Source organism: Otolemur garnettii, unplaced genomic scaffold (genome assembly GCF_000181295.1).
Source record: "Otolemur garnettii isolate 467f Iridium unplaced genomic scaffold, OtoGar3 scaffold00057, whole genome shotgun sequence".
Taxonomy (NCBI): Eukaryota; Metazoa; Chordata; class Mammalia; order Primates; family Galagidae; genus Otolemur; species Otolemur garnettii.
The window spans coordinates 6040497-6065541 of record NW_003852452.1 but is presented as its reverse complement, the minus strand read 5'-3'; the positions used below and the strand labels follow the sequence as shown (position 1 = coordinate 6065541).

The window sequence follows — 25045 nt, the reverse complement described above, 5'->3', positions numbered from 1 at the left end:
ATGCCCAACTTTACACTAGTATTTAATTCTAAAAGAAATTTATACAAGGGCATAGTACAACACAGTTCACTATGATTTCTAAGAGAGTTTCGCAGAATATACCAGATAAAATAATGGACGTGGCTGTTTTTCAGTTCTCAGGGGTAATGATCAAGCCTTCTGAGGTACAGTTGAGAATATAATTAACTGTGAAGTGTGTTTAACCCAACAGTCATTGTGGAAAGAGATACTAAGTTCACTTCATAGAAAGACTTTTATAAAGTAGGACTTTTCCAATATGTGAATTCAAATGGAAAAAACTCTTTTATATCATCAAGAGATTATCATATTAAATTGTAGTAAACAGACTTATTCTAACCGTCCAGGCATGTGAAAAACCCGCTGTTCTCAGTGCTGGGATCAAAGAGTAAGGAGACAGACCCAAATCCCTCCCCTCATTGAGCTTATATCCTTGTCAGATATCTCCTTTTTAGGCATATTTTTTGTTCCTCTGTGGCAGCGGTTCTCAACCTTGGGTTGCAACCCCTTTGTAATAATGAAAATACATCACAGCATTAGGAAGGTTGAGAACCACTTCTCTGTGGACATATGTATGTTCTGTAGACATCAGTTGAGTGTGGGGTAGGGAAATGAGACAGAGCCTCTGTCCTCCTGGGGTATACCTTTCATTAAAGGAGGGAGGCACAAAGACAATCACATTGCAAGTGATTGGGTAAATAAGTGGGGAAGAGCCAGAAAGAGGGCGGGGGAGAATGAACCAGAGAGGGGCAGAGGAACAGAGAGAGACATCGGTTTCTCGCTGTCCTCAGTCACTGGGTCATTCACTCAGCATTGAAGCATGCAAATCTGCTTCTTTAAAAAACATCCAGCCCAGTAGCCCATAACTCTGCTTCCTTTTATAGCAAAACATCTTGAAAGATGGCACATGGTTTCTATCTCCAATTCCTCTCTTCTTATTCTCTCTGTAACCTGTTTTTGCCAGGGTCTTATTCTCACCATGCCACCAAAACAGCTCTTGGTGAGGCCACCAGTCACTACCACCTTGATAAACTTCGACAAATCTTAGAGTTGTCCTCATTGCACATTATACTTGACTGAGTTACTAACATTTGACGCACTTGGAGAGTTTCTTTTCCGTGAAATTGCTTCTTTGTGTAGTTTCTACACAGCACAGGCTCTGGGTCTTTTTATTTTCCTTCCTTGGTTCCTAGTTCTCTCTCGTGCTTCTGTTGGCAGCGTTCTAGTCAGAGGGTTGTAGTGTCTTGTCTTAATGAATGGTCACTCCCTAGATTGGCTCATTCTGTCGCGTGACTGTAAATATCAGCTGTACCAATAAAAATTCCCAATTTGTATCTTCAGTGTGGGCCTCTCTTCTGAACACCAGACTGATACCTCCAACTGTTTGCGCAAGATCTGCATTTGGACATTTCTTTAAGCACCTCACACTTAGCCATATCCATAATGGAAATCATGATTTTCTCACCATCTGTACAACTTAGACACAAAACCAGACACTCAGACTCTAGAACCTGAGCTCCTTAACATTACCCTACCCGGATCTGGGTTGATGCCTCTCCCAACACCCTCTATGTGATGGGTATATTCCCATCTCACACTGTGTTCACTGCAATGGTAACATAGTTATTACTGAATTTTTGTGGTCTGTTTACTTGTTTGAGGCTCCAAACTCCGTTTTATTCATAAATGTCACCCAATACATAGCACTGTGTTTGGTACAATAAATACTTTTGGTTGATTGAGTAAATGAGTGACTGTTATAGTCAATGGGTGCTATAGATAATTAGAAAGGACGTAGGGTAACATTGGCTGGAGCTACTGTATAATGCTTTGTGGAAAGGCTTACATTTTAGATCAGTCTTATGGGTTGATAAGACTGAGGTAAGTGGTCTAGGTGTGGTAGCTTGTTCATGCGACCCTAATCCTTTGGGAAGCTGAGGCAGGAGGATCACTTGAGGCCAGGAGTTTAAGACCAGCCTAGGCAATGTAGCAAGACACTATCTCTACAGAAAAAAATAATAATAATAAAACAATTAAGCAGGCTCAGTGGCATGCACCTGTAGTTCCAGCTGTTGTGGGGGTTGAGGTGGGAGGATAGCTGATAGGTTGCAGCCAGCTAAGATGACACCAGTGCACTCCAGCCTGGGCCACAGAGCAAGACCCTGACTCTTAAAAAAAATGAGATAAGCAGAGACGGGAGAGGAAGTGGAAGGCTTTCCATCACTGGGAAAATAATGCTCAGAGGCAGGGCTGTATTCACATGCTGTGTATGTGTAAGTTAAGTTCTCCGGGTCCTTACAGTGAGGGAGGAGCAGTATGGTGTACCCGTGAGAGGTAGCTACAGAGGACCAAGTCTTACCAGACTGCAGAGGACTTCAAGTACCTCAAAATAATTCATAGAAATATTTATTGAAAGGTAACATAGCATATACTGCTGCTAAATCATTTCTTAGAGTTCTTAGGTCTTCCTTACGTTGCCATAAAATGAATGAGACATTAATGATCTTGGAAAATGCTGAACAAAGTTAATGCAAGGACAAATAGCACCCAAGTCTGCTTTAGAAAATATTCACCAAACCAAAAGCATTATTGAAAGTCTTAAAAGGATTGTTTAATGACCATACTTTATTCATTTACTAATTTATACCCTGATGTTATGAAGCAAGTCTTTAAAGATAAATCAATTGTAAATGAGCCCATGAGAAAGCATAATTAGTAAACACATAAGCCAATATAATAACACTTATGTGAAATCATGAAGTAATATTCTGAATATACATGTTTCTGTGTATGTTTGCAGAGTTCTACCTGCAATGTTTGTTGATTCACTTGTTTTTCCAGCTTGAACATAAATGAAGAGAGTTTAATGCTAACTGGCGCTGTGTCCTGAAGACACATTGAGGCAGTATAAGGTAGTTTGGAAAGCCTGGATAGAGGGATCCAAATAGAATTTTAAAGTAATGTATGAAAATAGCTCTTCCTGAAGTAATGGCCCCGAGAACCATTGTGGGTATGTCAGTCTTACTTCATATGTAGCAAGATTGCTCAGCCTTTGGGTTTTGTGGCTGTTGGTGCATTTGGAGTCTCAGAATTACCTACAGGGGCACAGCAAAGTGGCAGATTGCTGTGACAAAATAATATCAGAAGATAAACTGTTGTGCTAAAAAAAAAACAACCAAAAAACAGTCCTCCTAAAAGGAAATAGTTGTCCTCAGCCAGACCAAAAAAGTCCCTGTTATGCCACAACCAAGTGATTATCTGAAATTATATAGTAGGGGAAAATTCTGGAAAGTCCCTCATCAGGATTTATGCTATCAATGAAATAAGATTTATTTTAGAGATACAAAATTGGCAACTTCAAAATATACCTTCTAGAATTGCATCTTTATGCTGTTTATGAGTTTATGTTACTTTGTCGGGGATTTGTAGGCTTTTCAGGTTGCGCTGTTTCTGTTGCAAATACTCAGCTCTGCCAAAAACAGCCATAGATTCATGTAAACAAAAGAGCCTTGCTGTGTTCAAATAAAACTTTATTTTTAAAAATGATTGGCAGACCAGATTTCACCCAGAAGCTTTATGTATTTTGCCAAACACTGGTGTAGACGATTTTTATATTTGTCATAGTCGGAAAGATTCCTGTGTCCCACATTTAAAACATCTTCGTAAGAACTGATGGGTTATTTACTTTTAAACGTTTTTTATGTTCGTATTTATAATGTTTAATCCAATTTGTGTATGAGTGTAACACACCCCATACACACGGGGAGACATACCCATGGAGTTTCTAACAGGCTGAAGAAGGCCGTGCTAGACCCTAAGCCTAACCCTAATGGAAGTTCTTTCCTCCACTGCAGCGGTTCTGTGAGTTAAGTGTTCTAGGGACAGTAGAAGGCTTATCATAAATGAGAATTGACTAGCCAGTTGACAGGGCAGGCTTGTGTTCATTCATTAGATTGAGAATATGAATGAATCAAGCTTGAATCAGGAGTGCCAGTGAATCAAGACAAACAGGAGCAGACGAGGGGGAGAGAAGGCAGACGTAATTGGAATGAGACAGATCCAGGGGTCTAGGTCAGAGGGGAAACTGAAGAACCTGAGCTGGGGGCAAGGGTGGTTTTCTACTTCTATCCAATACAGAACTTGGGAAACACTATGTATTAAATTTGCAGACTGAAGCACTGGGTCTCAAATCATAGTGTGCATCAAATTCCCGGTTACAGACACTCTGAATAGGTCTAGGGTAGAGCCCCAAACCACTTCCTATCATCTATCCCTGATATTCCTATTCAAGTTGTCTGCAGACCATAGCTTCCAAAAAAAGCTACTCCAGACCTTTGTCCTCTCAGCTTCCTTCCCTAATTGTCTCGTAGCCTGATCACCTGACCCAGAGATGGCTGCTTCTCGTTTCCTGCCCTTCCTTCTCCTTTTTTGCTTTCCACCTTTCTTGTAGCAATCTAAACTATTTGTTGCTTATTTCCTTCTTGTTTATCCCCCTCTCAGAAATTAAAGAAATTAACCTCTGCTGTTTATGGACAGGGAAATGGCTTATACCAAAATAGACAAATACTCCTAACTTTATCCTCCCTGGGCATATATGCATTGGCCCCATAGGGCAGAGTGAGGATCTGGAGCCCCTCTCTGTTTTATATGTATGGTCTGTACTGACCAAACAAGCATAAGATGACCAGAACGGTGAGGGCAGAGATGAGGCAGAGGGTATAGGGAGGGACAGATCAGGAGGACATGCACATCTTGCTGAGGGTTTTGGCCTTTATTCCAGCAGCAATGAGAAGCCATCACCTCTGCCCTTCCCTAAGTCCAAGCATCACTTTATCTTAGCTGATTTAATGACTCGAAATGGCTTAACGAGTGTGAAAAGGATGTGAAGGTCTTATCTGGCTCCCAGGAATAGTGTTGGGTGGGCCAATGGCAGTCCTGGAGATGGAGTGGAAAGGGAAGTGGCTTGGTGCTAGACCTTTGGTGTCTACGGACTGGTGGGACATTGGCTTGGAGGTGTACCACAGACAGTTGATTGTATGTGGTTGATTATTAGGAAGGAGAGGAAGGATTGGAACACAGATGGACAGAGACATTGGTGTATTGGTGCTATTTGAAATCATGGATGTAAATGAGATTTCCCAAGAAAAGCAGTTGGAATAAGAGGAGTAAAAGATCGAGAATGGAACCTTGAGTATTACCCAACTTCAAAGGAAAGGAGGAGGACAAGACACCCACAGAATAGGTTAAAGGGAGAGGTCTGAGGGAATGGGATATAAAAGCAAAGACTCCCAAAGTAAGTGGCCCTAAACTCAGTCAACACGGTGCAGCTGTAAACACAACCCCAGCACTTAGCAGGTCACGGACAGTCCTCACTGAGTGTGGGCCCCACACAGTGAACAGAGGAGGCTGTGACATTCGCTACCTGAAAAGCAGATGCACTCCAAAGCGCTGGTTAGAGGGAGAGAAGCAGATTCAAATCAGCTGGGCCAGACCGTCCTCTTCTGATCCCTATCTTAAGCAGGATGAATGTGAAATATCAGTTCTGCAGCCTGGGGGGAGGGGAGAATGAGATAAACATGGTGTCATTACAACAGGCAGTCTTGCTGTCACTCTGAGCAACTTTATACCCTAAATAGATTGCAATTGCTCCTCAGAAGAAGTGTGGAGAGTGCATGTGTGTTGTTTAAAATGTCTACCCCTCCCAGATTTCCTGAGGCTCCTCGTACATTGATTTGCTTTCCTCTGGGCTCAGCAGAGTTAGCTCAGACTGGTGCCCATAAAGAGCAAACAGGAAATACTCAGAAGGTCCCATTTGCAGAAGCAGAGCTGTCTCTTCCAGACCAGGGATTTGCCTTGGGCCCACCCTGTGTGGTGCTTTCTGGTTCTCATCTGAACAGGCACGCTGGGATCACAGTGACTGCTCTAATTAAATGTCACTGGGCTCAGAGTGGTGCTGAGGCCTTCACGCTCAGGTTGCCCTGGCTGAGAGGAGAGGCACATCAGCCTTTCTGACACTCATTAGGGCAGGGAAGTGCTCTAGCCGAGGCAGCTTCTGTGTTTGGATTCTAAGTGGAGGCTGCAAGAGGGCTCACAAATGAGCTCCAAAAGGAATAAACAAAGTCATGTCTTTGTAGTTTTAACAGAAAACAATTTCTCTGGGCAGTTTTCCTTGAGAACTTTCCTCTCCATCAGCTTTTATTATATTGATTCTAGAGGTGGTCTGTATTTACCTTATTTTTATGGCTGATCACTCCTACTCGTTGAACACTGACACGAACTGAGAGAGAAGTCTTCCAAGGTAATAATTTAAACGTACATCAAGAAAATACCAATGCTTCGGGTGCAGGTGGCGACAGGCAGCCAGGCCTTTTTCTGGCTTCTCCAAGGGGCCCTGGTGGTGTTCTGTGTACCTGAGTGGTGTGCTGGTGTGTGGAATCATCATCCACACTCCCTGGAATTACTCAGAGCCCCCTTCCTCCATGAGTGCTGTGACTCCCTACCCGTGTTCCGCTGGCTCTACCCCAGACAGCCTGTGCGTGCTTCCACCCTTGGAAGGCCTCTCCGAGCTGCCCCTCTCCGCTCTGAGTGCTGACTTGCTCCTGCTTCTATCCTCATTTCTTGCCTGGACAATGCAGCAGCCTGCTGGCTCTTTGTCTCCACTTAAGTCCCTTTTCAATCCGCTCTCCACAGGGAAGTCAAAGTGATTATTCTAAAATGCCAGCTGATCCTGTCTACCTCCTCCCTGAGCACTGCGGGAGCTTCTGGCCAACAGCATGCCCTGGCTCACAGGGCTCAGGAGACCCGTTCTGAGCATGCTCCTGGTGGCTATTACCTTTTCTGTTCTTTCAGTTCATATTTACCAAGAATGTACTTGCTTTGTATCCAGTGTCTCGTTTAAACATCGCAATAACTCTCTGAGCTAAACATTAATAAAGTACTCTCAGGAACCTCCCTCTCAGGAGAAGAAAGTGAAACGTAGAGAAAGTAAATGATTTGCCCGTGGTTGTTCCGTGAACAGGTAGGGTAGACGGGATCTGTCCACAGGCAGTGACGCTAACCAAGGCACGGTCCCACTCTTTCGCCATCTGCGTACCACCCCTCTTCTTGCACTATAGATTCTAGAATCTGCCCATGTCTTTCACTACCACCTGGTCCAGACCACCACCGTGTCTCACCTAGATTATTGCAATGGGCTTCTGACTGTCCTCTCTGACCATTCTCCATTAACCCGTGCATTCCTTAATGTCTTGTCTGAAGCCGGTAGCCACAGTGAACACTTAAAAATGGAGCACGGGTGATGTCACCTTTCTGCTCAACACCTTCTAATACTTCCAGTTCCTCAACTGAATTATGCATTGGCTTCTAAGGCCTCCCAGTGTGACCTGCTTCTGCCTCCTCCACCCATCTCTCTGGCCACTTTCCTCCTGATTTACTCTGCTCAAGCCACACTGGTCTCATGGCTGTGCTTTGGAGCCAGGAATTATAATCCTGCTTTGTGTCTTAAGCCAACCTCCATCCCAGTGCTCTTCGCTCCCTCCTCTCTTCCTTCTCTACTCAGCACTTTCACATTTGATAGACTCTGTATTTGTTCATGTCTCCCCCACCGGCAGAGCCAGCTCCACCACGGCAGGAGCTTTGGCCTGCTTTGTTCACCAGCATAAATCCCTAATGCCTAGAACATGACTTGGCACACATCAGACAGAGGTTGATTAAACATTTTAGAAAAACATACGGGGCACATATTAATAATTGGATTTAGCTTGTGATGACTTAAGTTATAAGGATAATTTTCTTTTGTATCAGATTGGGAGAAGTAGATTTTTATGTTAGGTTAGTATTACATGCAAAGTGCTTAGTATCACATGCAAGTAGATTTGACAAGAATGTTTCATTTATAGAGAATTTGTGACCTCATTATATGATATCAAAGACTCTTATACTACAGGCAATAGCATTGTCATATATCTATATGCTTATGTTCAGTTCCTATGTCCTTAAGTGTCTTGTAAAAAGACAGTTAGCTATCTATGTATATTTTTTCGAATGGAGGATAAGTTTTTCTAGGTGAGTCTGTCTCTAGATTTTCTCTTTCCTCCCTTCCCCTCTTTTTTTGTGTGCCTTCCCTTTGTCTTATTTGCAGCCAGGGTCATTTAACTTGTGAATGACTAGATAATGATGAAAAGGGTATTGGATGTCACCGAACAAACTAGTAACTAGTAACAAAATACTATTAACTCTTGTTTAAAATTCTTTCTCTCTTTTCAGTTTAATTCAACTGATCTGCATCCTTCCTTAGAGAGGAAATTCACCTTGCCACCTCATTTCCCCCCTTATTAGGTTTGCCTTTAAAATGCAGAAGTTCATTTGAGCAGTAATTTTCTCACTTTTAAGAACTCTTCTATCTAACAAAAGCTGACCTTTTTTTATAGCAGCTGTTGAATAGACAGTTAAACACAGAGACAGCAATGGCATGATATTTCTCAGTCTGATGTAACTCAGAAATAGAAAGCCGGAGAAACCTGAAGTTGAAACGCTTTCAAGCAATTGAGCTTAAAGTTCCTGAAAATTATCTCGGAGAGCTTCTTCTCACCTCCCCATATTCCACCCCCGATTTTACAGCTGGCTGATTTGTGCACTTCAGATTGGATTCCTGAGCACCCTGGCAATGTGAGAACCGTTGTGGAACTCATCATTATAATTTCAAGCCTTTAATTAACCCACTTTAAAGTGGCTTTGTCAAGGCTATGAGCAATAGGAAAGCAATTGACTCACTCATAGTAGATTAGGTTTATCACAGAGAAGAGTAGACTAGTAATACTGTGCTCTTTGCTCAGTCTCATCTGATCAGGGACTTAGGGAGCATTAGAAGCACAGATCCTGCGGTAATTTTCTTTGATATATCATTGTAGACATTATTGTTATTTCACAGCAAGGTAAATTAAACATGAAAAGGTCAAGTAACTCGAACGTGTTGCCATGAAAGGTCAGTGACAGAGCCAGAAATAGCCCCTCAGTACAGGAAATGAGCCCATTCACTACAGCAATGACTTTGAGAGCAGTAGTTCTCTAAGTTTTCCCATTCAGCCACAAGAAATATTTTAATATAGTCCAAGGCCTCAAAAAGATGGCTTTCTTCACCACCTGAAAGGAGGAATGAATCATTAGGAGCAGTGAAATAATCAGAATGCTTTTAGGAGATAAGCAATGCTATCATTCCCATTTTCTTTACTGTTACAAATAAATGACTAGTGTATTCAACAAACAGAAATTAAAGCATCCTTAATAATTACATAGTAGCACAATTCATGTTTTCTAAAAATAATTTCTTTTGAAAAATTAAAAATTACCATTAAAAGTTGAACTAACAAATAAGCAAGCAAAATAAAAAAATTCTGTGCAGTCCATCCACTCATCTAATATATATTTATTAAGCAACCATTCTGTGCCAGACATTGTTCTAGATGCATGAGAATGAACCGAAAGTCCCTGCCCATCTGGGACTTGTGTTCTAGGTAGGGGATACTAGTCAGATGGAGCCTACTTCACACTCTCATTGTCATCTGAATTATTGTGGAGAAAGGTCCTCGTATGCTACTAGTATTTCCTGAGCATATTTGAAAACTCCCGTGAGTGGGGACATGAATGGAAGTAGTCAACAAATTTATTCCTGGATGCTTAAAGAAGCAACTCAAGAAATAGTATCCTCTCATCTCCAGATCTATAGAAAATACATTACATCCTGTGTGGGAATGGTGAGATTCAGAAATTTCACACTTGCCTTTAGTTAGATCAAAAAGAAGTCGTCCCTGAGAGATGTCTCTCTTTCATCAGTTCTGTAAATGAAAGCAGGAACTCCAAGTGCACATCATTTGGGGTTTTTCCAGTAATTACCACCTTATTTGTCTTCTTATTGTTTATCTGTAATTTGGATAACCCTACTTAATATGTAGGATTAATTTCTTTTCTTGCTTTCTCACTCAAAATATTTTAATTCTTTTAAATAAGACACTGTATGAATGATTAATTCAGGAGATTTTTATGAAATACTGCTTTCAGATAAAATGACCTACATACATATTATTTATTTCCACGTGCTTTTAATCATTCAGAAAATATCAATGTACATTCTTACATTGAGATCAGAAGCAACGAATCATTATACTTCATTAAATTTTGCATAAAAAATGTAAAAGGGCAATATTTTTCATTAAAGTGGTAAAGTCTTGGTAAAATCTTCAGTAGCTTCCAAAGTGAAGTAGAAGTAGCAGAAGTAAATGGAAGTAAAGCCTAAGTTTGTCTTAAATAATTGTAGAGGAAAAGTTTGTTGTTGGGTTTTTTTTTATCTTTTTTGAAAAGTTTGTTTTGGGAAAATAATTTTTTTAATCTCATTTCATGACCATAAACTTAGGAACTATTTTTGTAAACTTTTACTATATATAATTACATAAACCTTATGAACTAACTTTTTACTTTAATTGGGTTAAAGTAATTTTGACCATTTTGTTAAAAATGTTTGTTTTCTGTTTTTTATAAAGGAAAGAGTCAGGGAATTCCAAGATTGGCCGAGTGCCTCTGCTTGGGCCATGAAGGATATGGTGTAGAAGGGAGGGAAACGGAGGCCTGTGCTAGGGAGGCCTTGCTTTATAACAATCTGCTCTCAATGAAACTAATCCAGGGCCTGGAGAGCTAACCCCCTCCCTATCCCCTGAGAATTAACCCAGTCCCTTGAGAGTGGCATAATTCCTCAACCTAATCACCTCTCAAGGACCCTACGTCCCAACATTGCCAAAACAGTGACCAAATTTCCAACACGTGAGTTCTTGGGACCCACTCAAAGTGTAGCAGTGTGGGAATCTTTTCAAAGAGCAAACCGAACTCAGAAATGAGAAGCTATGAGTGAATAAATAACCAGATTTCCAAAAATTAAATGCAATGTAATTTACATGTCTGTTCCCAGTCCCAAGTGTATTCAGTGAATTTATTGTTATTGGAGGTATCTGTTTACATAAGCCATTTTTTGCTATTACATCTAAAGATATTTTATTGATTTTTTTATCCTTTAAGATAGACCCTAATGAATAGGAGTCTAGATCATGTGAAAAGCAAGAGTTGTTTGTTTTATCCTTTAAATCTGGCAAATTTCTTGTTATTCTGCACTTATTTGTATCTTAGTTTCATTACCATTGTAATGGAAATAATTAACTGTTTTGTAAGAATCGTAGTGGATTTCTTTTAAATATTGGATGAAGCTTATGTTTTTATAAACTCCTTGAGTAAAGATGCTACAGTGAGTGATACTGGCATTCTAGGGTCCCTCCTTCAAACCTGCCGGGGAGAGGGAAGTGACCAATTCTGTCGTTCCTTGGTCTGTTGTCCGCAAATCTTCTGTGGCTGTCTTTTCAGTGTGCTCAGGACTTCCTGAGAACCATAGTCCTCAAATGATCACCCCTCTGCTCTCTTCCCCTCCCCCCACATTTTCCTTCTAGCCATGCTTTCTTTGAGGCTTTCTCTTGATTATCAAGAGCCTACTTTGGAAGTTTGAACCAATGAACGTTGTTTCTTTCTCTTTCCATTCCATACAATCCAAAATCTGCTCAAGACAATAGAGACAGCTGTGCTTTACTAGGGAAGAAGGGTGCCTGGGAGGGAAGCAAAAAAGGGACAAGAATGAACTTTTTAGGAAAGAGTGAGATTTGTTACTTTTCCAAGCAATCCCTTCCATGGTACTCTTTCATGGGGAATCGGTGCTTTCCATCATTTCCTGTAGTACATCCAGAATACTCCTCTCCCTTTTTCTTTTTTTTTTTATTTTAGATTTTTTTTTTAAATTAAATCATTGCTGTGTACATTAATGCAATCACAGGGTACAGTGTAGTGTTTTCATATACATTTTGAAATACTCTCATCAAACTAGTTAAAGTGGCCTTCATGTCATTTTCTTAGTTATTGAGTTAAGATGTTCATACTCTGCTTTTAGAAAGATTCACTTGTACCCTTGTAGGATAAACCATAGAGGTGACCTCACCAATCACCCTCCCTCCCCCTATCCATCCTCCTCTCCTCCCCTCTCCCACCCCCCTTCCCATATTCAAAGGCTATAATTAGGTTATAACAGTCCTATGAAAGCTATAAATTAGTTTCAAAATAGGACTGTGTACATTGGATACTTTTTCTTTCATTCTTATGATACTTTGCTAAGAAGAACATTTTCCAGTTCCATCCATGTAAACATGAAGGATGTAAAGTTTCCATCTTTCTTTAGGGCTGCATAATATTCCATGGTGTACAAATACCACAATTTATTCATCCATTCGTAGGTTGATGGGCACTTGGGCTTCTTCCATGACCTAGCAATTATGAATTGGACTGCAATAAACATTCTGATGCAAATATCTTTGTTGTAATGTGATTTAGAGAACTAAAAATAGACCTGCCATTTGATCCTCTCCCTTTTTCTTTCCCAACTTTTCCCACCCTCCCTCCACTCTCTGATGTTCTCACCCCACTTCATGGGGAAACCATTCTTTCCTCCTTGAGAAAGAGTCTTTGTTTGCTGCCCTTCACATGCCTTGTGAACTGTCTAGCCTCAGACTTAATGCTGGATGTCACTGGAGGTTTCATGCCACCTGGAGTTTGCAGGCAGGCAGAGGGGAAGAGCTCCTGTCTACCAGGCATGCCTGAGGCCCATCTCCTTCTGGAGTGTCTAAGTGCAAACACTGCCTGCTGCAGTGAATATTTTCTTGCTGAGACCACATGGTTCAGCCTCATGTGAGAAAGCCTTTTCTTCTTTATAAATGACTTTGACCCTACTCCTAACAGAATAATAATTCAGGCATCAATATTCTGGAAGAACAGTTATTTCTTCTTTGGAACCTCACAGTACTAAGACTAGCTGTGGACAGATGGCACTATTCCCAAATGAATCCTCTCTGATCCCTAAATTCCTTTTCTGATAGAAGGGAAAAGCATGGTTAAGAGAATCTCAGTCTATCTTGCCACAGTTAAGAGAAAAAAATTCTTCATGGTTTGCATTTATATTAACTTCCTAGGGCTGCTGTAACAAATTTCTACTTGGTAGCTGACACAACGGGCATTTACTATCTGACAGTTCTAGAAGGTGAAAGTCCTAACTAAATCAGGGTGTCACCAGGGCCATGCTCTCTGTGAAGGCTCTGGGGCAGGACCCTTCCTTACCTCTTCCTAGATGCTGGTGTTCTCCAGCAATTCTTGGCATCTCTTGGTTTACTTCACTCCAGTCTCCCCTGCGTCATTATGTGGCCTTCTCCTTATGTCTGTTGGTGTCCGTATTTCTGTAAGGACACTAGGCATTGGATTAGGGCCTACCCTAACCCAGTATGAACTCATTTAATTTTATTACATCTGCATAGACCCTAATTCTGAAAAGGACCACATTCATAGGTAGCAGGGGTTAGGATCAGAACATAAGCTTTCTGTACACATGAGCTATATCTTTTTGGTTTTGTTTGGACACAGTTCAGCCCACAACAGTGTTCTCTATCTGAACTTCTCACACAGGCACTGAATGTGGCTGCACATTCTCTGCCCAGCCCTACTTCTCACCTCCTGTCCTCCGTGACTTGGAACTACATTCTCATGCCATCCTTTCTTCTTCCTTTTTTACTTAGGGGCACTTTATTATCCATTCTTTGAAACCTTAAAACCTTCATCAGGTGTACTTCTTACAAGATTCCTTCCCTAGTGCCACCAAATGACACATGACTCCTTATAATCTACCATCTCTCCCCTCAGTGAAAATTACATTTCCATCATTGTTTTAATCCCTTCAGCTAGAAAGTATCTTGCTTGAAAGAAGAAAATAAGTCTGCTTATCTCTGTAATCGCATAGTAGCTAGAACTGGGCTCTGCACATAACAGGATCCCAAAATCAGAGAAAAATAGAGGTTTTTAAAACAGAGAGTTTCCATATTTTACACATCAGGGTAGGCAAAAAACCTTCGTTTCTCTCCTCTTCTGCTGATAGGAATAGTATTTTTAGTAAGAAAGCACTGTGTGATGATAAAACGTGATCTTACAACACAGTTATTCCGATTCCAGGCTCCACCTCACTCTGGGATGTTGGGAAAGCCAACTGCTATGTTGTCATTGTACCAATTCATAAAAATAGAACTTACACACAAAAAATCCACAAGCAAAAGGTACCCAGGAATAATTACTGTGAAATATCATTCAAGTACAATTTCTTGATTTTTTTTTTTTACTTTATCCTTACTTGGATTCAAACAGAAATGAATATTAACATCCTAATAAGAAAAATGTGAAGTGATTTAATAAAGGAAGCCACTAAGAATCAAAAGCCCAAATCTGTCATCTTTATTCCCCAATCTTGAATTCAAAAACTACATGGTGTTGGCTCAGTGCCTGTAGCGCAGTGAGTAGGGCACTGGCCACACATACCGAAGCTGATGGGTTCGAGCCCGGCCCGGGTCTGCTAAACAACAATGACAACTGCAACAACAACAAAAGCAAAGTAGCCGGACATTGTGGCAGGCACCTGTAGTCCCAGCTACATGGGAGGCTGAGGCAAGAAAATTGCTTAAGCCCAAGAGTTGCTGTGAGCTGTGATGACATGGCCCTCTATCCAGGGTGACATAGTGAGACTTTATCTCAAAAAAAGAAAACCCAACTACATGGTGTCACTCAAAGACCCTGCTGCAAATTATATGTGTTTATGTGTAATGTTTATACTTGTGGTTATGTATTTTATGAATAGATACATAACGTCATTTTATTCCTTTAGGTATTTACGTTTATATTTAACTACATTACAAATGTGTCATGCTTGATAATGAAGTGGATGAATTTTTTTTTCCAACACAACATGAAAGAATCTCTAGGCCTTCTTTATAGTCTTTCTCTATGGGGAATATACACATTTCTTCCCTCCCTCCCTCCCTCCCTCCCTCCCTCCCTTCCTTCCTTCCTTCCTTCCTTCCTTTTTCTCTTGCCCAGGCTAGAGTGCCCTGGCATCAGCCTACCTCATAGCAACAACAAACTCCTGGGCTCAAGCAGGCTTCCTGCCTCAGCCTCCCAATAGCTGGGACTACAGGCACCTGCCACAATACCTGACTAATTTTTCTACTTTTAGTAGAAACAAGATCTCACTCTTGCTCAGGCTAGTCTCAAACTCCTGAGCTCAAGGTATCCTCCAGCCTCAGCCTTCCAGAGTGCTAGGACTACAGATGTGAGCCACCACCTCCAGGTCTTTCATAAGGCTAAATGTCCACCAATTCTCTGCATCTTCTCCCCACTAATATACATGTGTGTGTGTGTGTGTGTGTGTATAATCTGTCCATGTGATATATTGTATTTTATTGTACAACTTCAATATTATGATTTTTTATTATGAAACTTCAATATTATGATGTTTTACCAGTTTTCCCATTTGAAATAATGACCTGGTATAAGTGTTCTTTATTGGTAAAATTCTTTTGACATCCTTGCTAAGTAGATAGGTGCATATACCATATATATGTATATAACAGTTCTATTACTGTCACTATATATAGTATATATATATACTTGCTCCATATATATATACTATGTCCATTCCTATATAAGTTAGTATATATAGTATATATATATATATATGTGCTGTATATAACAGTTCTATTACTGTACTATGTAACAGTAGTATTGGGTTCATAATGAGTGTTGTGGATTGCAAGTGTTTCTAAAACCCTGAGTTTTCCCATTACTCCCTTTTAACCTTCTGATCAGTTGCCCAGGTGCAAACTCTCATCATTACAAATGTCAACTGTTGCTCTAGATTATGTTGTATAGAGACATCAGCTAATCTCAAGTCCTGTTGATATTGGAATTTTGTCTTCTCCTGGCTGGCTCGCCAAATCTGATACCGGACTTTCAGGTTCTTGGTCTTAGTGATTTGAAGAATAAATCCATGGACCACAGATCAGTGGCAAGACAGAATTTATTTACAGAAAAAGAATACAAAAACACCAAAGTTTCTAGTAGAGAGAGAAAACCCAAGTCAAGAGAGAAAAGCTCTCTCCGTTTTTTTCTCTCCATCTCTCTCCATTTAGCGGTATATATAGGTGCATGAATTCCTACTATAATAAGGCCAGGAAATGAATGGACACAGTCTCTTCCGCTGGGGCAAGGTGAGTGAATGTACTAATGAATGGACATAGTTCCTTCTGCTGGGGCAAGGTGAACGAATGTACTAATGAATGGACATAGTTCCTTCCTCTAGGGCAAGGTGAATGAACGTACTAATGAATGGACATAGTTCCTTTTGCTGGGGCAAGGTGAACGAATGTACTAATGAATGGACATAGTTCCTTCCTCTAGGGCAAGGTGAACAGATGTACTAATGAATGGACATAGTTCCTTCCGCTAGGGCAAGGTGAATGAACGTACTAATGAATGGACATAGTTCCTTTTGCTGGGGCAAGGTGAACGAATGTACTAAAGAATGGACACAGTCCATTCACGAAACTGAGGCCTAGGAAACTTACATGAAATTAACCTAGGCACAGGAAATGGGGGTTCTGTATTTAGTCATAAGTGTAAAGGGGAAGGAGACACCAAGGTGCCGCATCTCCCCAGCAGTTGTCCAGTCCCTTTGGCTACTAGAGCCTCCGGTGGGGGAGGGAGGCTCCCCCCCTTGCCTATACTCCAGCCTGCTCGTTCCTCTGCTGGCTGCCTCCACACCAACACTACTAAGGCAGAGGCAGCAAGTCCAGCTTGGCTGGGTTGGCTGGGGGCCACCTGTCCTGTATCACTATGTGAAATTCTCTGTCAGTGGTAAAGTTGGATATATAACATGGCTGTCCTAGAATATCTTCATTAGCTATGTTTCAGTTTTTAATTAGGATTTAAATTAGATTTCTTACCATGACAACTCTCCATAGATGTGCTGTACTTGTCCAGAAACTTACCAAGTGTTTTTACTTTTGGTTTCCAAAGCACATAATAGTTACTGGTGCTATTGCTTCTTTGTGGGTCTGTTTTTGTTTTTTTTTTTAAAGACAGAGTCTCTCTCTCTGTCACCTCAGCTAGAGTGCAGGGGTGTCATCATGGCGCACTACAATGTCAAACTCCTGGGCTCAAGCCATCCTCCTGCCTTAGCCTCCCTCAAGTAGGTGAGACTACAGGCGCTCACTGCCATACTGGCTAAGTTTTCTATTCTTTATAGAGATGGGGGTCTCACGGTGTTGTTCACATTGCTATTGCTTCTTTGGTTGCTGGCCTTTTGTTTTCCTTGATGTCATGTAAAAGGGTACCTGGCAGGGAATAGTAGACAAAATGTGGCTAACCTGCCTATAACTAAGACAATTGAATGTTTTTTGTTGGCAATGCTGTCATTCTACAGAATATCTTTAATAGGATTGCATACCGAGGGGAGGAAATCTTTTAAAAACTATGAGCACATGTTAATTGCTCTCTGAGAGATCATATTGTGCTTTTAGTGAACTGTGAATTTGTACCAAGAAAGCTCTACATTGATACCCGTCATTTTTGTGCATTTCAGAATCACTGTGATATTACTTAATTATTTTATATTTTGCCTATATAATGGGGTTACTATCCTTGCTTTATCCTATGGGGCTCCATTCAATATTTATAAGCACCCAGTCCCTTTCTCCAAATAGCTTACAATCTATCAGGAGATATTTGATAAACATGTACAGAAATCTGTAAATATTTATATGCATAGAAGTACATAAATAACTATGAAACAAGAAAAATTATGAGTACAGCATAAGTACATAAATAACTATGAAACCAGAAAAATACTAGATATTTTACTTCTGCAAACACTGGAATTCATACCATCTTCTGATTTCTTTCCAGATTTCTCTGCCCTTCCTCTTTATAGAGGAGGAAGCAGAAAGATAATTCATTGACATTTGAGTCCTTGCCCACGTCAACACACCAATGTATGTTATTAATTAATCAATTTCTTCATTGATTCGACAAATATGTACTGAGTCTGTTTTATGTACCAAGTTCTGTTTTGGGCTCTGAGAATACAGAGATGAATAAGACCGGACCTTTTTCAGGAAAACGTCACAGCCCACTGGAGAGAAATAATAGTTACTAAGAAACAGTATGAGAGATTTCATTATATAGGTATGTGCAGGGCGCTATCTGAACACGGAACAGGGAAGAGCAAACAAGCCTGCTTGGTAAAGAAAGGCTTTCACTCACAAAGAATATAAAAGGTTCCCAGGGAGAAGAAATGATGTAATAATCTCTTTTGTTTTTATTAATTTTAAAAAATTATATATTCAAATATCCAAAGAGATGTATAGATTATTTATGTAATCGCGAGTGAAAATATTGTTCTAACACTTTGAACATGCAAAGGGAAGCCTAGGTGTTTTATTTTTTTAAGTGCCTTTTAGAATGCCTCTCTTTTGCAATAAAACAAGACAAATGCAAAATCATTAAGACTACAGTGAGGAGAGAAGCCCTAAAATGTTTGTCCAAAGCAAGATACACTAACTGAAAATTATTTGTGTAAGTGCATTCGATTAATTCACATAAAATAGCATTATTAGTTTCTTAAAATAATTACTGCAATTTCAGGCCTTATAAAGTGACAGTAAAGTCAAAACATTTTAATGGGAGACCAGTTTGAAGGTCATTGCAGTGTTCTAGGTGAGAGAAGAGAGTGTCTGGGACCAGGGTAGTGGATGAGAGGTGAGAAGTAGTTGTATGATAGACACATGGGCATACCCAGGACCTGGTTATCACTGATCACTGCACCTGCACTCCCTTAGTTATTAATAGTTCCATTTCAGGTGTCTCAGTCTGACTAGCACTTCCTTCTAGCACCCTAGCTCCAACACATTTGATTTTAAAATCACATTTGAGGCTATAATTCATTGATTTACCACCTTTCATTATCCCTTGTGGCCTCACTTCCGTCTTCACCCAGCCCAGGTTGATTCCATGGTCCCATTTAAAATTTTTGTATCAACCCTTAATCTCCTTGTGCCTCTTTTTTGTGTGCTATTGACCTCATCCAACAAAACAGCAAATCTCATTAATTACAACCCTCTGCCTCCTCCAAGCTGGCACCCAGATAGCTGAGCGTTGCTGGAGAGCAGCACACAGATGTGCTTGCTGGCCTCACTTTGACCATGACATGCAGGCTTCCAGCCAATCCTACTGTATTTGCTAAGTCCATTCACTTTCCCTGGCTGACTGTTTCATAGCTTCTCTTTATCGAATATCCAGCACCACCTCTCTGATCCAGCTTCCTGGGTCACTGAAAAGAGAAAAGTAACAAGAAAAGAACTTCCTTGTGTTCCCAGCGTCACAGCTACCCAAACTGGTGAATCTGTGCCTGTGTTCCATGCTATCGTTAATGGTGAATTTGTTTCTAAGACAAACCCTTCACTAATGTCCTGGAGCATTCCACTTTCATCTAGTAAAGATGTTGCTCTAGCTGGCAGATGTTCCCTTTCTCTCAAAATCAAACAAATATGGTGTGCATTTCCCATATTTTAGAAAATCTCTTTTTTACCCTACCTTTTTGCCTAGATAGCATTCTATTTCTTGGTTCCTCCTTACAGGAAGGGTCCTTAAAAGTTACCTCTACTGGCCAAGTGCTGTGGACAGGCCTGTTAATCCTGGCACTCTGGAGGCTGAGGCAGGTGGTCCCTTGAGCTCAGGAGTTGGAGACCAGCCTGAGTGAGAGCCCGTCTCTTTTAAAAATAGAAAAATTATCTGGGCACTGTGGCAAGGTACCTATAATCCCAGCTACTTGGGAGGTTGAGGCAGGAGGATCACTTGATCCCCAGAGTTTGAGGTTGCTGTGGGCTGTGATGACGCCATGACACACTAGCCTGGGCTACAGAGACTCTCAAAAAAACCAAAAAGTTGCCTATACTCAGTGTTGTTTCTACCTCTCTTCCCGTTCTTGTTTAAACTCACTACAATTGAGCTTTGTTGTCTACCATTTCCTAAGAATGCCACTGCTGCTGACAAGCTCCCCAGTGATTCCCCACCAAATGACATGTGCCATTCTTCATTGGTTTGATTCATCAGCAGCATCTGATGCAGGTGGTCACTCTGAATCTTGAACATCTTTCTTCACTTGGCTGCCATGACACCCACTTGCACTGCTTTTGTTCCTGCCCTGCTTAACCAACTTCCTCAGTCTTCTTTGCAGATATCTTCATTTTGCTAACCTCTGTTAGAGTTCTTTGGGACTATTCTTTCTGTCTACACTCTCTTTTAGGAGACCTCTTTAAGGCTCTGATTTTAAATAGCAGCCATGTACAGATAACCCACAAATGTACAGCTCCAGCCCCAATCTGTGCGCTCAACTCCTGACAAACATACACCACAGCCTACACCTCATCTCCTTTAGATGATTTCTTGAAGCTTCATGTGTTTGAAACAAAAATTCTGATTTTATACCCCTAAACATGATTCCATTTGCATTTTCCCCCAGTAAATGGCATTTCCAAACTTTTTGTTGCATGCGTCAAATTTTGGAGTCATTGTTAATTCTTCTCTTTCTCTCATGCCCCAGATCCAATCTGGAAACCAGTCATGCCGGTTTTACCTTCAAGAATTGTCTACTTGCCATTTCTTAAAATATGGCTAATGTGCCTGAATGTTACAATGATTTTATCTTTTGAAACTTGGTTAGATGTTTAGAAACACCTACAAGTCACAACAAGTTTCATGACTATGGTTTGTAATTAAAATCTATATAACTTGGTAGGGTACAGTAGCTCACACCTGTAATTCTAGCACTTTGGGAGCTAGAGGAAGGAGAGTTCCTTGGGCTCAGGAGTTTGAGGATGCATTGGGCTATGGTTACACCACTGCACTCTAGCCCGGGTGACAGAGTGAGACCCTATTTCAAAAAAAAAACAACAAAAAAAAAAACACTGTATAATTCACATTTAGTCAAAAATAAAATGGAAATATAAGATAAGAAATGGTTTTCGTAAGTGATTTATAAATGATCCTGAAAGCCAATTCTAAAATAATAGTTTCAAAAATGATTTGCTTTAGAGCAGCATCAATGAAATGAATGTCTGACTGACCAGATTATCACTTACGAGGATAATGTTAATTTGGTTTTATAGGTTCTAGATTATTATTTAGAATTTATCTCTAGTTTTTATAATCAGAATTTGTATTAAGATCTCGTGAATAAAAGGAAGATATTTATTGCCCTGTAAGGTTGATAAAATAGTGACTCTGGAGCCATACGGCCTGAGTTTAATTCTGGCTCTGCTATTATCTAACTATGTTATCACAGATAAGTTCCTAATACTCCCCAGGCCTCAGTTTCCTCATCTGTCAAGTGGGGATAAAAAAGGGTGCCTACCCCAGGATTTCTTAGTAGGATCAAATAAGATCATATATTTGAAGTGCATAGGATAGGGCCTGGTGTGGAGTCAGAAGTGGGCTCTGTGCTGGGAGTAAGAGAATTACACGGCAAAGTCTTGGTCACTAGAAACCCTCAGGGAACTCGAAGCATTAATAGAATATTTAAAAGGTTAAAGACATTGCAGAGTTTTAGGAATTGTTCATCACCACCATAAAAGTGACATCTGAAGGCAATATGTATTAATTATCTATAAAGTGAGAGGACTAGCCAACAAATTCCATGGACATTGAAAGGAGAAGAATCCCTTCTCCCACCAGCAGTTTAAAATAATTTATGGTGAAATTTTTGTTCTTTAAATGCCCAATTTCAAATCCAATAAAATTGAAATCTTTACTCATAAAGCACCAATTTTGACGTACCAAGGTGCAGAAACATAGGACTTTCATACAAGCTACTAGCATAGAGCTTTGATTAGATGTCATAAGAGAAACTCTTCTGAAATACAGACACCTATTTATGTGCAGAGAGGAAGCTACTATTTATATTGTTTTCACTACCTGCTGCCCACTGATTTATTGCCCCGTTGATCAAGTTGTTTTATATGTGTGGGTAGTTTAAATTTATAATAGGGAATATCAATTACATATCACTGTGAGTATTTCTTCTTCCTCATACAGTCAGACATTATTGAAGATATAAATTTCATCAACAGATATTAATAGCTGGTCCTTGTGATTTCATTATTTATGCCTTTCAGATACAGACATGCTTTCCTGAAACATAACAGATCGCCATTAAACCCAGGGCTGTAAAATTATGCGCACAAGTGGACAAAGTAATTTCAAAGTTTGACCGTCAGAAAGAAGAAGAAAGACCTAAAACCTTTTCCCTTTTCCTTCTTTCTAGTTGGCCCGCCACAACAAACTTTTGCAACAGATGCTCAAACCAGGATCGGATCCAGACGAAGGCGATGAAGCCTTAAAGTATTATGCCAACCACACTGCACAGATTGAGGTAACCATCTATTATTTCTTGAAAGGGACCAACTGTGAAAAGATACGTTCACTTTCTACTTTAGAACATTCTCATAATTCTTTTTTAGAACAGTGAAACACAATGGAGTGATTTAACCCAGAAAGTATATGCTAAAAGATAAGTGAGCAGTTATCTACAAGAAATTGAGATGCACATTTTTCAAAGTTGCCTTTTTTAAAAAAAAAAAACCCAACACTCTATGTACATTTTTTTGTAATCAATAGAGTCATTTTTTGCCTTTTTTCTTTTGGTCCTGGAAGCAATCACTGCAGAACAATGGTGTTTTACAGATTGGGATTATTATAATAGAAGGCATCCTTTATGGTAGGGTTTCTTTTTCAAAATTGCAGAAGGTTCATTAAAGTAAAGATCTCTAAGTATTCAAAAGTGTAGACAAGATGGAAGGCACAAATAAAGCTTTCATGTTAATAGCATCACCTAGAAATGGTTTAACAGTTTCCATTTTCAATATGCAGCAATTGACCCCCTCACGCTGCCATAAATGAGACCGCATTTAATGGCCAGCGGCAGTTCAAGAGTCAAAATGGGCGTATCTTTATGTGTTCTGAGACCCATCTGGCTGTCATTTACTAGCTACAGTATCATTTTGACACTAGTTAGCAGAGCTAATCAGGCAGAAGTGAGCAGAGTAGTTGACGCTTGTCACTCCTAATTTGCATTCGTACATTCATTCATTTTGGCAGGTATTTCTCAGTTTTCAGCAGAGTGCATGATGGGCGTCACTGCTGTTAACTCTCAGGATGTATCAACCCTCTCCTGTGTTGTTTCATTGTTGCCAAACTTTGGGAATAATGAGCTATTTTATTCTGTGCCACCAAACAGAACCCCTTTTCACATTTATAAACATTAATAGTACAAGAGCTTTGATCAGATGGACCTGGCAGCACCCATGAGCCAGACCAGCAGCAAAAATACTTCTCACTGTATCAGGTGTGGAATGCCCAGGAGGCCAGCAGGTCAGCAAGCTGGAGAAATTGACACATACAGATCTTCAATCCACAAAGGCCCTAAGGAAGATCCTGGAGGCCAAGGCAGGGTACAAACCTAGGAGCACAGAAGAGACAGAAGTGGGCAAGCCAGGGAGAGAGGTTTGGTTAATACCTGTGAGTCAGGGCCTGTTGTTTGAGTTGGTTTTATTGATTTTCAGCAGTGAGGAAGGATTTAGTTGTAAATGCACATATTCAATAAATATTTAATGAGTACTAAACTGTCTACTAATTCACACATATAGAAGATAATTCTGTGTAGTAAACGTATCAGCAAAGGGCCAAGGAAATGCGGAGAAAACAATAATTACTTGTGCCTAAGAAATTGCAGGATAGATTTCACAGAGAAAGTTGCCATGAAGAATATATTAAAGACTGAGTACAAGATTCTCTTCCAGGCATGGGGATTTCAGATAGAGAAAAGTAAATAAAGAGAAGGTGTGAAAAAACATAGAAGGAGGATGACTCTTTAAAGATCACTCTGGTCATTGTTTGGAGAAAGGATTCAGAAAGAGAATGGTGTGGAGAATGCAGATAGATTAGACAGGAGGATATCACAATAGCAAACTTGAGAGATGAAGGTAATAAAGACGGCTGTACTGGAAAATGCATGAATATACAGATGCAGATCACACACATACATACAGCTTTGTAGAGATACATCTTTATATGGAGAAATACAGAGGGTGCCAAAAATATATACACATTTTAGGAAAGGAAAATACTGTATTAAAATTATATATGCCAATAAAAAATTATGCCAATAATTTTTTAATAAAAAATATATGCCAATAAAAAAAGATGAATTCAAATCACAATGAGCACCTCTTATAATTGCAGAAGTGAAACGTGACTTGAGTACTGCAAATTTAATACAATTTTTTTCTTAAAATGTGTATACATTTTTAGCACCCTCTGTATATGTCTAGATATACTGAAAGGGCTTGAAGTTGGATTGCACAAGTAAGCTTAAAAGAATGGTGTGGAAAAGGATACCCCCGGGGCTACTGGTTTGAATAAACGGGACAAAGTATGGAATTCCAGGAGAGAATAAAGTTTGAAAGTAGCAGGTTATTTCTTCCTTCTTGGATAGAGTGAATTTGAGGAGACTTAGACATCCATTACATTGCATGGAGAAGTCCACACTTTAAAGGCGAGGGCTGGGCTGATCTTCTAAATTCTTCTCATTGATCAGTTCTCCTCTTCATCCTGAACCCAATTCACGTGACCTACTCAAAGTCTCCCCTCTTTCCTCCGAGTATTCCTCAATTTCATCCCACTGTGGAGTTTCCCACTGAAGTTTGGTCATTCTTTTAGTTTAATATTTATCACATTGGAATAGTGTTAGCATCACATATGTCACTTGTCCCCTACTTGAGGCAGGCAGTTTTATATTTCTCAAACTGAATACTTTGTAGAACATAAGCACAAAATTTAATATTGTCAGAAATAATGGTTTGTCTACAAGTTTTAGATTTAAAGACTCTGGGAAATAGGAGAGGCCTTGTGTCTAAGCCCCATCCAAGAAGGAATTGCCCTTGCAATGATCTGCTTCTGCTTTGAATTCTTCCTGGGGTAGAGATCTCACTACTTCAGAAGAAAACCAATCCATTTTTAAACA

At 40.0% G+C, this 25045-nt stretch overlaps 1 protein-coding gene across 1 annotated transcript in view; it reads left to right on the top strand.

Moving 5' to 3' along the window:
* The window catches only part of ITPR2 (inositol 1,4,5-trisphosphate receptor type 2), a 482247-nt gene that overhangs the window by 352690 nt on the left and 104512 nt on the right, over positions 1-25045 (top strand). Inside the window, exon 46 of the mRNA XM_003792467.3 lies at positions 22289-22396. Within this exon, the coding sequence (XP_003792515.1) occupies positions 22289-22396 (108 nt within the window). The remainder of the gene's footprint in view (positions 1-22288; positions 22397-25045) is intronic.